The following is a 15,306-nucleotide window of genomic DNA, read 5'->3' as shown; positions in this document are numbered from 1 at the left end:
CATGGCGGGGCTGGGGGGGTATGGGTGCTCCCCAGGGGTTGTGCACGTCCTGGGAAGGCCTGGAGGCCTCCTGGCTCTCTAGACTGAGGCACAGGAAGGAAAGGAGGTGTTGTGGCTGCTGCCAGCCTAAACCTGGGCAGGCCTGCGTTCCAGATAACCCCTGTGCGGGACTGTGCCTGCCTGGGGCGTGGGCAGGGGCTGCTGGCCGGGTTTAGCCTCCTTGCTGCCCCATGGAGTGAGATCAGCTGAGGAGAGGCAGGTTTAACCCCCTGCTGAGGGCAAAGGGCCTGTCCTCGCCTCTGGGGACCATACAGGAACCGTTATGGGTCACCCTGGGCCCAGCCCTCCTGAAGCAGCGGTCCCACCCAGCAAAGGACATAGGCTGGGCTGTAGGTGTTGCTGTGCTCGGCTGAAGTCCCGCTTGCTGCAAGGACTTCTGCTGTAATCTTTGCCGGAGGTTTACCACATCGTTTCTCACATGCAGGAGAACAGCAGCGGGCTGGTCTTGTAGAAAAGCTTTTGCAAATTGCAGCTGAGCCTGAACTGCATCCCCTTGGGAAGGGATTGCTCAGCAAAGCACCCCCCAGGCCCCGTTCATGGCCTGTCAGAGGTGCGTGTGGGCTCCGTTAGCCCCACGCTCCCTGCATGAAGCAGCTGCCGTTTGACCACAGCCTCTTTGGCGGTCTTCATGGATTAGCACCGGTGCTTTGTACTGCCAGAGGTGAATTAATGGATGCTCCCAACAAACACAGCTGTAGCTCACATTAGGTGCCAAAAACATCTTTATTAGCAAAGTGTACACTAAAACTCCAGAGAAAGAGATGCTCACAGTTTTACTACTCTCAAAGGGAGCTTGATACATTACTTGAGCAGGCGGCCTAGGACTGTCACAGCATCTAACCGAATGGCAAGGCGGCAGTGCTAAGTGGGCTTCTCCTACGGGGAATGCTGCGGGAGCCTGCTGGGAAAAGGGCTGGGGAGGGGGAAGCATCTATCAAACCTTTATCAAAAGAGAGAAGCTGGGAGGAAGGGCTGGAGATGAGGGGTCTGGGGCTTTTCGGCTTTCCGGGATTGTGCTTTTTTTGAGTTTTGTGCTTTATGCCCAGGCCGGTGATGAGTTGGGATTATCTGGGTAGTTGTGGGATCCGTGTTGGGGTTTGCAAGGCGCAATCAGCCTTGCTGGAGAAGTCAGTGCCCTAGGACTCGTGCTGAAGCATGCTGAAGTGTCAGGGGCTGTTGGCCCTTAGTTTCTCAGTGGCAGTCAAGTAGGACAAGGATAGCTTCTGTCCTCTGTCCTTGTCCTGGGCTTCCCACCTGCAGCTCCCCCCAGTACCGCACTGTGGAGATCTCCTCCTCCTCTGGTGACTATCCTTTCTGTAATGCCCACAGGCTCCACTGGGCTAAGCCCAGTACCAACACAATGGTCCCTGCTCCAAAGAGCTGACAGCAAAGTGGCCTCACAGCTAAGAGCCGTGGATTTGCTGTCCTCCAGTTGCTGTGGCTCACTTGGCTTGCGCCGTTCTTGAGAGGAAGCCTTGGCAAGGAAGAGGCGGTGGGTACCGTTTGGCCTAGCCACCTTGCTGGTGGCCATAAGAAAGAACTGCTCTGGGTTCACTATAATGTGCAAATGAAATCTACTCTATGGGAACCGCTGGAAAACATTGACCTTGGAAGCCAGCCACTCTACGCTTCCTTTCATGGTGGCAGAAGACAGCTACAAATTATACCCCTGAGCCAATGGCATTGTCCTCCGTCTTACCCTTGCAGTCAAAATCAACATCAACTGACCGAACTTGCAGTTGAGGTTCCTCTTGACTTGCTTCGCAGCCCCGACATCTCTAACTTCCAGGAAGCACCGGGTCGGAGAGGTGTCTCTGAATGTCCTCGTGCTCGGAAGATGCCTCCAAGTGCTCAGGGAGGGAAGGGAAGCGACAGCCCCGGAAGAGTCCCTGGGTATTTGGTGCCCTTTGGTGGGGAGGCTCTGGGTTTGGGAGAGGTGGGGAATGGTGCTCCTGCTCGGAGTAGACCGTCATGGTTTCGTCGGATGCCACAGCAAGGTGCATCCCGCTTGACAAGGAGTCCCTGGATTTCAGGTGAAACTTTTCTCCCTCCGTGTAGCTTGGGCTCTGGTGGGAAAGGAGGAAGCAGGGGTTATGGCAAAAGCAAAACAAATTAGCCATGCTGTCTCCTCACCCCTTCAGGCTCCAAGCCCTAAAATGTTATTTTTCGCCTGAGGAAGCCTCAGAGCAGAGGAACCCACTCCCCTCCCTGCTGATGGGGAAACCTGGTAGTAGTGGAGATGGGAGGCTGTGCCCCAAAATCAGCGATGCACTGGGCAGAAGCATCTCTGGGTAGATCTACTCCCATTCCAGGACCCCTGGGCTTTGCCTGGACCCACAAGTGTTTGGCTGTGCTTTGCCTGCAGGGAGGCTGGAGGGAACCGCTGGCCCTCCAGGACCTGTCTGGTTGGGGCAGGAGGAAGTTCAGTGGGTGCTGAGCCAGGAGGGGTGGCCTTACCTGCTCCGGAGTCGTCGTCTCCTCATCTTCCAGGGGTGTGCAGGGGGTGAGCGGCTCCAGGCTCCGTGGGAGAATGCCGTACATGGCCAGGTTGTGGGAGGACGGCGAGATGGGGCTGTAAGCGGGCGGCACTTGGGACAGCTGGCGCTGCAGGAGCTGGAGGATTACATTAATGTCTGACGACATCCTGGACTCCAGCCTGGGGACAGAGCAGCCCAGCGTTAGCGCAGTGCATCCCTATGCGTCCCACGAGAGCCAGAGCCGTGGCCGGGCAGGGGAGGCACTGGGGAGGAGGTGCTGATTCAGCTGCCCGAGGGTGATGATGCTTTGCCTGCTGCTGCTTGGTGAGGTTTTTAGAGACCTTCAAACCAGCACTGCTACAGAGAGATCAATCCTGCCGCCTCTCTCCCGCCACACTCAATCATCTCCTGCCCAGTTTTTTGTGGAGACAAACTGGGATCTGGAGCAGGGAATGGAACAAAGCTAAAACGACCCCGGAGGGGTAAAAATTGCAATGGTTAGTTTTAATCTGGATCAATTCTCCAGGCCAGCTGCCCATGCTGACAGATGGGAGCAAGGCAGGTTGGTGCCAACCGTTTTAAACTGAGGAACAGAAGGAAATGGAAAAGTAGAATAAGGCCCTTCCTTTTGCCTTGTCCTTGACAGAAACGAGCAGCTTTGGCAGGAGTGGGCACAGCCCTTCTCGCAGGCAACGTCCTGGCAGCGCTTACAGAGTGGGTAGGAGATGCAGCCCCTGCTGCCGGGGACGGCGTGCTGGCGAGACACCGAAATACGTGTGTGGGCACTGCGGTGATGCGAGCTCAACACGGGCGGCAGCCGTGGGCGGGAGAGCCAGCCGCTCACCTGGGGCCTTTAAACCTGCATCTCTGGTGTGAGCTCTTGCTTCTCATCCAAAATTCATGTCTTTTTTCTTATCTAGAGGGCAATAATGTGCATCAGACTCATTTGCTCGAGCAAGGGGATGTTGGAAGCTCTTTGCCACAGGAAGAAGAGGCCTGAAGAAGGCTCAGGTCGTGAGCCTGTGGGTAGCTTCGTGTCTGCCCTTGCGTTGGGTTTGGAGGCAGTGGCAAAGTGGCAGATGCCAGGGGTGGTGGGGCAGCATCAGATGGGGTGCTGGGCTGCAGCTGGGGCCAGGATTTGCGGTTTGATAGGCCACTGCATTTGCAAAGCTCTCCCACCACCTCCCCAAGGAATGTAGGGTCCCAGGGAGTCACGAGGTGGCATCTGCTGCACATGGAGCCTGCTGCAGCCACCTCTGGAGAGCAGGGGAAGGTGATGGCCCAGAGCCCCCCATGGGTGCTCTCCAACCCTGTGCCCCAGGCACCTGCCCACCTGCTGAGCTGGGCCTGCAAGAGCTCCAGCCTGGACTCGATCTGCCCCGGTCTGTAGTCGTTGTGTGGGGGGATGTCCCGTGAGCTGTGTACCAAGGAGATGTGTTGCAGAGGCTCTGGGTGGTGATTGGGCCTTCGGTCCTCCCAGAAGGTGAACATGTTGGGGATGTCCAGGGGGGTGGCTGGAAGGAGAGGAGACATCTCAGCTCTTCTGTCTTGCATCCCCCTGCCCCACTGGCATGGAAGTGCCCCAGCATCCATCACCCAATACGTTCATGGAGAGCCATCACCCTGACATACATGGTGCTCGGAGAGAGTCCATCACCCTGGCACCTGAGGTGCTTATGGGGATCCATCATCCTGGCTCCCAAGGTGCTCATGGACAGTCCATCACACTGGCACCCAACACGCCTATGGAAGGCACATAGGATTTGGCCCCTTGGCGCCACCCCAAAGGGGTCCCTGCGTGCTAGGAGAAACTGCAGAGCACAGGAGGGACAGAGCAGATACTACTGGGGACAAAAGGCAGCAAAGACCCTTGGCCACAAGCATGGTTCCCTTCAAATCTGCGTGAGTTGCTTGACTCTGCCCCAAGACAAGGCCACCATGCCCAAGCATCCCTCACCACCCTCCTGCCAGCCTTGGCTGCAGCTGTGGATACCTGCGTAGGACTGGCTGCTCTCTGCTGCCTGCTTGCTGACCTCCGTGGCGCCGGCGCTGGTGGTGACGAGGCTGAGCGTGGGCAGATCAAAGTCATCCTTTTTGGATGTGGGGAAGGACTCGGCTTTCGCGGGGTTGCCAGTCTTGGCCTCATCATCGCTGGTCTGGGAGCAGGGAGTCGTGCTGCTCCCCACGTCATCCCACTGGTCCTTACTCAGCGGGTCCTGCGGGTTGGTGAGCTCTGAGTAGGTGTGATACTGCTCTGCATCAGAGATGCCCGTGTCTGGGTCTGTGGGGCAGCACAACAGATTAATTTGGGAAGTACCACACGTGGCAAAATCAACCCCCATCCCCTCTAGGGTGCCTGAAGGGCTGGAGCATCCTAAGGAGAGGGAGGGAGGGAAGGTGACGTTGGTGTCCCCAGGGTGGGATCATACAGGTTGGTTTGCAGGGACAGAGGAACCTTTGGGGCGCCTGCCAGGGCAGTGATTAAATGATGATCCCACTCCCCAGCCCTGCAAGCCAGGCTCTGCCGACACGGTGGGACTCACCAGGCTTGTTGGGCTGGCAAAGGGAGTTCTTGCGTCGGCGTGCTCGCCGGTAGGTGCAGTCGTACTCCTCGCTGAGTGGTGAGCGGGGAACGCTGTCTGCCTGAGGGGTGAGAGGGGCTGGTCATCAGGGAAAGGGTGCCATGTCCCATCCATGGGTATCAAAGCCCACCCATGGGTGCCATGTCCCATCCATGGGTGCCGTGGCCCTGGGTGCCATGAGGGCTACAGCCCATTTAGCATCCTCCTAGGGCTGGTGTCCAGCCACCTCTGGCTCTCCATCACTGCCCTGTCCCACCCAGTGACTCCTGGACTGGTTGCAAAGCAGAAGGGATCCTAGAGCCTGGCCTAGGTACCCTGAGACTGAGTTGAGGGTGTCAGGGCCATGGGGAGGGAAGGAACTCCCTGAGGTGGGGGAGGACGTCCTGGGGTGGGACAGGACATAGTGGGAATTTGACTTTCTTTTCTATCTTGGCAGATGAGTGTCTCTGAAAAAAATATCAGGAAAGGACAAAGTCCAGTCATAACGTTTAAGAGTCAAACAGCAAAGACAGAAATGCTCCAAGCCTTCCGTGGATTTCAACCCTGATTATTTAAAAGGAATTTTCAGAGGAAGCTGGTACCCAACTCAATGAAGCTTGAGAATATTTCTCACTTCAGCAGCCTCAAAACACGTGTGTGACCCCGTTGCCCAGGCTGGAGCAGTTCTGGAGATGATTCACAGTTGCTGCAGAGCAGGGTACTGCCAACATGGCTTGTGGGGCCAGCTTTTCTGAAGAGCTCAGGAATGTGCAGTGTGCATGCTTCTGCTGGACTATGGAGGAAACTGTAATCCCATGGAGAGTGCCTTGGGAAATGTGGCTGTTGACCAACCCACCGCCAAACTGAGCGAGGAGCACAGGCTGATATCCTCACTTCAGCCCTCCCACTTGCCAAACTTAAGGCATTGACGACATCCCTCCCAGGGACAGCCCTGGTACTCACATCTCGCAGGTTGAAGGTGATCTCTAAGTTGCTCCAGAAATTGTCAGAGAAGGCTGGGTACATGTCCAAGACCTCCAGCAGGTCCTCCCGCTGGATCTTGTGCAAATCGCAGTAAGTCAGGGCCCTCACATCGGCGTTGGACTTCCCTGGGCGTGCGTAGAGGCTGATGGGCTCCCCAAAGATGTCATTCTTCCCTGTGCCAAGAGACAGCTCATTAGGGGAAGGTGGGCACCTCAGCTCCACATGTACTGGACCAGCAGACCTCACTTTGGGGCTTATGGACAAGGGGATGCCCAGTAACCCTGACCCTGATTGTGGACGCTGGGGATTACACTGTGAAAGCCATCACTGATGGGGAGACCAAGCCAGGGCAGTGGGTCATGAGTGATGGCTGGGGACTGCTGATCCGTGCTCCGCTCTCCTCAGTCCTTTGTGGCCTCTCCCTGATATCTACTGGGATCCTCCATTCCCTCTCCACTGGTATGGTGACCAGCCAGACGCTGAGGAACAGCCTTCCCTTTTCTAGGACGTGGAGAAGTCCTTCACCTTTCACCTGCCACCCTTTGGCCACTGCTCATTGCCCATCACCCTTCTCCCTTGTCCATCACCCCTCGCCCTCCCAGAAGGAAGGACTTTTCCACCTAAGATGGCCACCACAATGTCTTCCCGGAGGATCTCGATGGAGCCCCGGGAGATGAAGTAGAGTGTGGTGAGGACATCTCCGTAGTGCACCAGGGTGTCTCCAGGCGGCGCATGGGTCGTCTTGAACTTCATGGCCAGGGCACGCAGGCAGCCTTTGCTGGCTCCCCGGAAAGCCTTGCAGTTCTGCAGCAGCGTGCGGTTGAGGTGGAGGCAGATGTCTGCCTGCAAGCAGTCAGGGAAGCCCTTCAGCACCTGCGGAGAGTGAGGGAGAGATGCCATCGTGCCACCATCCCCGGGAAGGACCACCATGGCAGCCCGGGCAGGCTGGGCAACACACAGCGTGGCACAGCAGAGCCAAATGGGGAGCCTCCAAACCCAGAAAGCCAAAGCTGGGGGCATCTTCTGATCTTCCCTTGGTGGACATCTGCCTGCCTGTCCCTGGCTTGTACTGCACGTGGCTGTGGATGAGAGCACTCCCAAGCAATAAATAATAATTACCAGTTCAATCTGGTAATTACCACTGGTGGCATATCCCCCTTTTATCTTTCCACCCACTAATCTTGGCTGAATGAGAGCACAAACCGGTAACGAGGTGCTGTCCTAATTAAACAGCACCTGCCCAAACGCCAAGAAGCAGCACAGGCCAGTTGTGTGCAGCAACGGCTAAATATACCCACGGCAAATACCTCGTGTTGAGCAAACGCTAAATCTGAAGGTGAAATCAAGGTAAAACTCACAACATGGAGAAAGCTGCTGCCACCAGTGACTCATGGTGCCAGGGTAAAATCCACCTGGGTTTGGGTTTTTTTTTTGGAGAGCAGCATATGGCCTCGGAGTCCCCCTTGCTCTTTTCTCACATCCTGCTGGTGGCCAAATCTGGGATGGCCAGGCTGGGACCAGCGAGCGTAGCTCATTTCTGGCTCCAACACGATCTCGCAGGCTGACAGCAGTGCCTTAGTTTCTTTACTGGGAAATCAGGAGTAGACGAATTGATCGGGCCGTGGGATGATTGATTAGATCGTGTTGCGTCTCAGCAGCATCCAGCAGGAATCGGTGGGAGCGGCGGCACGTCTAAGCCGCAAGCTCAGCTCATTGCAGGGGATCTGTGACCTGGGTTTGCACCAAGCCAGGAGAACCTGTGCTTGGTAGGGTGCCACGGCTTTGCTTCCAGTTACTGTCACCGAGGTCCAGCCCAGGGTGTCTCCTCCAGGGGAGAGGTTTAACCCAATGCTCTCCCAGCAGCAAATCCCCAAATGCCACCCGGTTGTTTAACGAGGCAGCAGCAACTGGAGATGGAGAGGTTGACTTCACGCAAATCCATGTCCCAGTAGTGTCCAGGGATGGAGAAGGATAAAGTCGTAGGGAGCATGAGCTGGGAATGAGGCTAGCAGCCTGTCCAGGGCTGAGAGATGGGGATCACCAGGTCCCACCTCTCTCCTTGCCTTGTCCTTTCTCATTCCTCTCTCTGCTTTGCAGCCGGCCAAGCCAGCACCTTTGTGCACTGGACCCTGCGGCCGTGAACTGGGTCCCATCACCCCATCGCCAGAGCGGGACCGCCTGGCTGAGCCCCTCCTCACCCCCGTGGTGCCCCAGCACTGTTGGCACAAGCCTCCCCACCAGGCTTGGAGACACAGCGCCTCTCCAGCGCGGCTCCGCCATTGATCCCCCCTTCGCTAACAAACAGCTGCCTCTCCGGGCTCTAATTAAAATGGATCGAGGTTTATTTAAATGCCCTCCTTTCCCCGCTGCCGAGAGCGGGATGCACTTTGCTTAGCAACCGGCGATGTGGAGAGGAGCTGGATCAATACTGGCTCCGCGGCTCTGTGACACCAACAGATACCGGCCTGAAAGTGCTCGGCGCCGACGGGGGCTCTGAGCCCCTCATCAGCACGCTGGCACCAAACCCGCTCTCCAGCCACGAAATGTCGTCACGGCCTCAGAAAACCTCTGGGTAGGCGTGGAGGGATGGAAAGACAGAGGGGGAGGAGGAGAAAGGAGGATGGAGGAAGCAGACAGGCAGACAGACTCTGTCTCCAGCCTCCCAAGTCTTCTCTCTACACTGGTCGAAAGGATGGAAATGTTTGGGTGGACCCAGCGCTGGACAAGGTGCCGTGAGGACATGGCGCCTCCCCACCCTGTACTCACCGCGTTCATGTCGATGCCGTTGGTGTAGGACCAGGCGTGCTGGAAATACTCCTCCAGGCGCTGGCGCAGGGGGTTGGGGATCTGGTGGAAGCGGATGAACTCCTTAACTCGCAGCATCTGTGTGTGGTAGCGGGCTGTGCCCGAGTACAGGCGCTGGATGATGGCGGAGACGTTGCCAAAGATGCTGGCGTACATCAGAGCTGCAACGAGAGGGCAGGACTCAGCAGGACACGGGGAGTTGCATGTCCAGCTACATTGGACCTGGAACCAGCAGATTTCCGAAGCCCGTATCTACCATGGACCTGAAACCAGTGGGTTTCTGAAACCCATATTTCTATCTATCACGCCATCCATTTGTTTGTGCAGAAGAGGCATAGGCAGAGGGAGATGCTCTCTTAAAATCCCACATGCTTTCCCTGTTTCTCCCCAGGGCAGCCCCTCCAACCTCCAAAACAGAGATGGGGACAGTGGGACACGCGCAGGCACTCACAGCCAATGAGCATGACACAGATGGAGAAGATCTTCTCGGAGTTGGTGTTGGGTGAGACGTTGCCGAACCCCACGCTGGTGAGGCTGCTGAAGGTGAAGTAGAGGGCAGTGACATATTTATCCTTGATGGATGGGCCGGAGGACAGGTCGCTGTCGTTGTAGCGTTTGCCGATCTGGTCACCCAGGTTGTCCAGCCAGCCGATCTTGTGCTCCATGTAGGGCCGCTCCACGTTGCCGATGGCATACCAGATGCAGGCCAGCCAGTGGGCAATGAGAGCAAAGGTGCACATGAGTAGGAAGAGCACGGCTGCTCCGTACTCAGAGTAGCGGTCCAGTTTGCGAGCCACACGGACCAGGCGGAGCAACCGGGCGGTCTTCAGGAGGCCAATGAGGGTGGTGGTCTGCAGGGGGAGAAGTGAGAAACCTCAGGGACAAGCAGGGGATAAATCTGGCCAAAGGCATGTCTCCAGCCTAGCCATGCTCCCTTTGAAGGACAAAAATGCATTTCTAGAGCATGAATCACCTTGTTCTGGAGGTGACATCTGAAATGGGTTAGATGAATCATGCCACAGAAAGGGCAGTTTCCCTCTGCTGACCGTAAAGACAACAAGCTCTGGGATTACAGGTGAGCAAGCAAGGGGAGCCAAGGCCGCCCCATGTTTCCTGCTAGGTCCTCACTTTGCCAACCGTTGCTACCAAAACGGCTGCCTTTCACCCCACCCCATGGGCTCTCATCTGAAGTGAGGCCTCCGGGTAGTGCAGTAACCACAGGGCCATCCCATTGCCAACGTTTTGCATCTGACTGGCAATGCAACCCCAAATTCAGCCTCGTTGACCTGTGGGGCCAGTCCCTAAACCAAGCTCCCAGCCTGCTCTACTGGGTCAGCCCCAGCAAGGGGAGTGGGTCTGGTTGAACACTACCTTAGCACTTACAGTCGGGTCTGTGTGGCTGTCTGACCCCACTGAACAAAATCCCAGGTCCCATCTGCTTAATAAAAATGCGTAAAAACATCCTCGCCCATCCCTCTGACCAACCACCCCTCTCCTTGCAGATCTAGCCATCCACCACCTACATCAAGCCATCCATATCCCTCTGTTTCTCTCCCATACATCTCTCCCCATCCATCCATGAGCCCCCTCCTGTCCTGATGGTCCTCCAGCCCCTGCCTGTACCTCATCAGAGCCGGAGCGGAAGATGAGCAGGTCAAAGGGGATGGCGGCGACCATGTCGATGAGGAACCATCCCTTGAAGTAGTGGATGGCGATCTTGCCAGGGTGGCTCACCACCTCGTCGTTGATGTTGACATAGGTGGTACGGAAATTGATGACAATGTCCACGATGAACATGATGTCCACGATGAGGTCAATGATGTTGAGTGGGTCACAGGAGTAGCTGCAGTCCCAATGCTTCTCCTCCACCTGCTCCTCATTGAGCAGGAAGGCGGCGGAGTAGGGGGTGAAGACGGCTGTGTAGATGACCAGCAGAAGGATGAGCCAGTCCCACACGGCCTTGAAGGGACTGTAGTGCAGGATGGTCCATCGATGGATGCGTGGTGCCTGCAGCTTGTACTCGGGAAGGACATCAGCACCCAGGGACAGCACCTGCCAGGAGATGGGTGTGAGAAGGATGGGAGACCAGGAGAGAGGTTGGTAAGGCCAGGAGCCAGGCGAGGGGCTCTCATGTGCTGGCAGGGCAGTGAGGAGCATGCAGTGGGTTTCCTACAGCCTTTTCACCTTTGTTGCCTTCATGTGTTTTTTTCCAGGAGGCCACAAGGTGAGTTGCCCACTATGGCTGACACCGAGGTCTGCCCAGCTCCTTGCCTGTCTCTGATGGCCAGAGCGCCCTTGGAGCAGCTGTTTACCTGCTTTTTGCCCTTCAGACCCTACCATGCCAGCAGAAGGAGGCTCCTGCTGTGCCTCCTTCAGCCCTCAGCTCTGTGCCACCAGCCTGAGAGCTGCTGGGTGGCCCTGGCACAGGGCTATGGGGATGGGCAGCTTGGCGATGCAGTCCCAAAGGTGGTGGCACATTAGGCATCCCGCAAACCTTGCACAGTGCCTTTCTAGGCCACAGCAGGGACTTTCCCCTTGATGTCCCTCTGGCACAGTTGTCCTCCAAGCAGAGGGGACAGCTTGGGCCACCCACAGCAAAGCCTGGCCTCGGACGATGCCCATTTCCCATCTGAGCATCCCCAGGGAGGGGGTGACCTGCGCCCACCAACAAGCAAACACCATCTCACGCGCGCAGCCACCCTCCCGTGTTGTCATGTGTCCCCAGGTCTGTCTGCCCTCACGGGGACACGCTGGCACGGCACCAGTGAGTCCCCAAGTGTCCCAGGACCAACGCCAGCTCCGGATAGGCTCTGAAGCCACCCTGGGGACGCATGCAAGGTGCTGGGGACTGGGAGGGCTGGGACTGTCCTGCTTCGGGTGCCGAGAGGCGGTGACATGAAGGGGCTTATTTGGAGCTGGGGACAGCCAGACCCTCCCTGCCTGCCCCTGCCGCTCCGTTGTCCCTCAGGTGTCCCTGTGGTGCTGGTCACCAGTGCCACTTGTGGAGGAGGGCACCTCAGTGCCCTCTCCCAGCAGCAAGCCCCCAGCTAGAAGGGTGCTTTTTGCCCGGCTGTGACGGAGAGGAGGCTCCCCGTGCCCCGAGGCCACAGCGATGGGCACCAGCACGACTCTGGCAATGGATCTGGAAGAAGGGCCTGATCCTTCCTGCACCGACACCCGTTTCACTCAAGGGCTCAGGGGCTTCCGAAGGGCTCCTGATGCTGGGAGCCAGAGCGGATCCAGCCCCGCAGCCCTGTCCCACCGCAAGCAGCTGCTCCCACACCCCGCAGCCCCAGCACCTCGATGGGTCCCGCACCCCGGGGGTGCCCCCGGCTCCTACCTGCCTGCAGCTCGCCCGGCGCCCCAGGTGGCAGCTGACCCTCGAAGTCCGGGTGTCCACCATGGGGGCCCCCAACACCGCGCGCCCAGGCAGCGACCAGCACGGCGGGCGCAGCACCGGGGCCACGGCATCACCCACGCAGGCACGCAGGCACTCTCTGAGTGGGAGACATGCGGCTGCGAAGGGCGTTCGGGTGCCTGGAGTGGATTAATCAAACCCAATCGATGCCGGGGCCCCCGTGGGGAGGAGAGCGCCAATGGGGCAGCGGGAACCGCCGACGTCGCTGGCAGACGTGAGGGGAGGGATTGGAAAAAGTGACCCAAACGCAATCGTTGCAGAGGGGAATGAGGCGCTGGCAGGGCTTGGGGACTGGATCCCGCAGGGACGGCGGGGAGAGGGTACAAGGTGATGCCGGTAAAACGCTTGGTCCCAGAGCTCGGACATGCCCAGCAGACCTGAGGTGGGCCCCTGCACCTTACGTCTGGGCAAACCAGCAATGCTCCCACCCTCAGCAGCCGAATCCCCTCGTCCTGCCCGGCCGCAGGCAGCTCTCTGGGGGCCTGTCCTGAACTCGGGTCCCCAAATGCTGCTCCCCACACTGAGACACCTGCCCTGCGGCCTCGTCCCTGCTCCCGGTGCCCGGCTCCTGTGGCAGAAGCCAGAGCAGGCTGAGCCCTGTTGTTCTCCAGGCAGGAATGAATCAAAACCTGCAACCCCAAAGGTCTGAGGCAGAAAAGGGAAAAGAAAAAACCCCCAAAAGAGCATCCAAACCAACGCAGAGCCGGGGAGCAGCCGTAGCCTCGTCCCTCTCTGCCCCTCGGGGACCGGGCGGGCTGCAAGCGGCACCCTTGGGTGGCCCCGGGAGTCTTGGTGCGTGGCAGTGCCGGGTGCCCCCCATGGTGACCCCCAAGGGTGCCCCGTCCCTCTGCCCCCTGCGCTTACCGGCTTCAGCTGCAGCCGCAGGCTCATGGTGCGGGGTGCTGGGTACCGGGGTGGCGAGAGAGGGAGCGAGGCAGGCGCAGGAGGGAGGAGGAGGAGGAGAGAGGGAGGAGGGAGAAGGGTGCGTGCGGGCTGTGGGTGACGGAGCAGGGAGGCTCCCATGGCCCTGGCTGACCCAGGCTGTTGCTTGTGCCCCGCAGGGCCCAGCGGCCACGCGCCTTCCTCCTCCCTTGCCCCGTGCTGGGGATGGGGACACCGAGATGGGGAGGGGGGCCATGCCAGAGTCACCAGGAGACCCTCAAGCACCAGGGGCTGGGCAGGATCAGGCCCACAGTGCTGGCTGCAGGTAGGCACTGACCCAGTGTCCTTCCCGCACGTATCCTGACACAACTCAGCCCCCCCATCCCTGTCCCCAGCACCCTCCTGCTCAGCTCTACCACCGCCCGCTGCCCGCGGGGCAGTTCAGGGGAACTGGGAGAGGTGCCACCAGTAAGACAGGACCCCAGCCTGCTGGCACCGACCCAGGTGTCCCTGTGTGCCTCCAGCTATGCCCTGGCAGGCTGAGCCCTGCACATTCATTGCACTTGTGACCTGCCCTCCCTGCCTGCTCACTGCGAGGCTGGACCACCCCAATCAGCCTCCGTCTGCCTCTCACTGCCCGCCAGCCGGTATTTTTAGATGCCGTTAGCAGCGTCTCGCCACTGTCTCTGCCTCATCCATGAATTATTTAGCAGCCAGGAGCGGGGAGCTGTGGCTTGGCAGGAGGTGTGTGGGACGTCGGGGTGAGGACAGGCAGGACGCCTGGCTCGCTCGAGGCCGTGGGGAGATGGGGCAAGGAGGAGGGGGCCATCCCGTCCCGTCCCATCCCATCCCATCCCATCCCATCCCGTCCCATCCCATCCCATCCCATCTCATCCCTTCCTGTCCCGGTCCCATCCCATCCCGTCTGGAGTTTTAAGGCGAAGGGAAGATTGACCTTTGTGGGTGCTGCACAGCCACACCACGGGGCCCTGCAGCCACCACCCGTCAGCTCCGATCTCGTCACCCCTCGACCAGCTAATGGCCTCACATTGAGCGGCCGGCACCGCCGTGCCAGCGTCACCCCAGCGTGTGGCAGCGGTCCCTGGCGTACCGATACTCCCCGGGATGGGGACAGGGGCGTGGAGGCTGCTTGCCGTCCCGCTGGGGCTGATCCCGGGCAGCTGCGGTCACCCCCAGATCAGAGGGACTTCGGGATGAAGGGGACAAGTCAGGGGACAACCAGCCTAAAAACTGTCCCGTGCCGTGGGGAGCGGGGAGCCCATCTGCTGTGCACAGGGGCCGTGAAGGTAAAGGTTTGCCGTCACCGAGAGAGGAGGAAAATCCCACTCTGATGGAGCAAACTGTCAAGCCCGGAGGCTTTTCTGGGGTCAGATGGCTGCATTCTCATTAAATTGGCCCTCGGCTGCTGCTATCAAGGGTGGGAGGTGCCCTTAGGTGTATTTTATACTTCATGGCTCGCCCGTGCCTCAGTTTCCCCGCTGGTGTCCCCTGCAGTGTCCTCTGCAGTGACAGGGCAGTGCCACGGGTGTTGGTGACAGCACAGTGCCACCTGCTGTCTCCCAGGGGATCCTGTGGCCCTTGGTGTGGCCGCCCATGCTCCCAGCTTGGGATCCCCGGCCGAGTGCCTCGGGACCAGCGGTGCCCCGGGGCCCCAGATCCGGTGTTGCGGGGCAGGAAACGGTGGCCAGAGCCTCCCCCACGAACGAAGCCATAGGCTCACATGAACACGTACACACGCACATATGTGTGTCCCCTTCAGGGCCACCATCACACCATGAGCAGTTCATGCCCGTGTTCCACCTTGGTGGCATCCCACCACCCACGTACCTGTGTGACCTTCTCGGTGACATTCTGGGTGCGCTCCATCACCTTGTGGGGAGCAATTATCTCGATCTCCGTGGTGGAGCCTGAGCGGTGCTTCTCCAGGTTGAACTCCACGAAGTTGAGGGTGAACTGGGGGATCTGGCTGATGGTCCGGTACTTCATGAGGTCCGAGTCCGAGGTGGAGTTTGGGGGGTTGGGTTTGACGTGGGAAGCCTCTGAAAGAGGATGGAGAGGAGCGTTGAGAAGGGCAGTGTGAGGAGGAGCCAATCCACAG

The 15,306-nt window shown here is 58.8% G+C and overlaps 1 protein-coding gene across 2 annotated transcripts in view; it reads right to left on the bottom strand.

Moving 5' to 3' along the window:
• Positions 1-764: 764 nt before the first annotated feature.
• The window catches only part of KCNH6 (potassium voltage-gated channel subfamily H member 6), a 32,189-nt gene continuing 17,647 nt past the window's right edge, over positions 765-15,306 (bottom strand). For both annotated transcript variants that reach the window (XM_086766564.1, XM_086766565.1), the window contains 11 exons: positions 15,036-15,247; positions 10,511-10,939; positions 9,339-9,738; positions 8,849-9,048; positions 6,703-6,955; positions 6,062-6,255; positions 5,081-5,180; positions 4,531-4,818; positions 3,871-4,051; positions 2,518-2,716; positions 765-2,126 (listed from right to left, as the gene is read on the bottom strand). In XM_086766564.1, coding sequence (XP_086622690.1) covers positions 1,839-2,126; positions 2,518-2,716; positions 3,871-4,051; positions 4,531-4,818; positions 5,081-5,180; positions 6,062-6,255; positions 6,703-6,955; positions 8,849-9,048; positions 9,339-9,738; positions 10,511-10,939; positions 15,036-15,247 — 2,744 coding nt within the window. In that variant the 3' untranslated portion in view covers positions 765-1,838. The remainder of the gene's footprint in view (positions 2,127-2,517; positions 2,717-3,870; positions 4,052-4,530; positions 4,819-5,080; positions 5,181-6,061; positions 6,256-6,702; positions 6,956-8,848; positions 9,049-9,338; positions 9,739-10,510; positions 10,940-15,035; positions 15,248-15,306) is intronic.

This window comes from Chlamydotis macqueenii, chromosome 25, assembly GCF_036417535.1.
Source record: "Chlamydotis macqueenii isolate bChlMac1 chromosome 25, bChlMac1.mat, whole genome shotgun sequence".
In the NCBI taxonomy this organism is placed as follows: Eukaryota; Metazoa; Chordata; class Aves; order Otidiformes; family Otididae; genus Chlamydotis; species Chlamydotis macqueenii.
The sequence above is the reverse complement of the archived record's forward strand: the minus strand, read 5'-3'. Positions and strand labels throughout refer to the sequence as shown.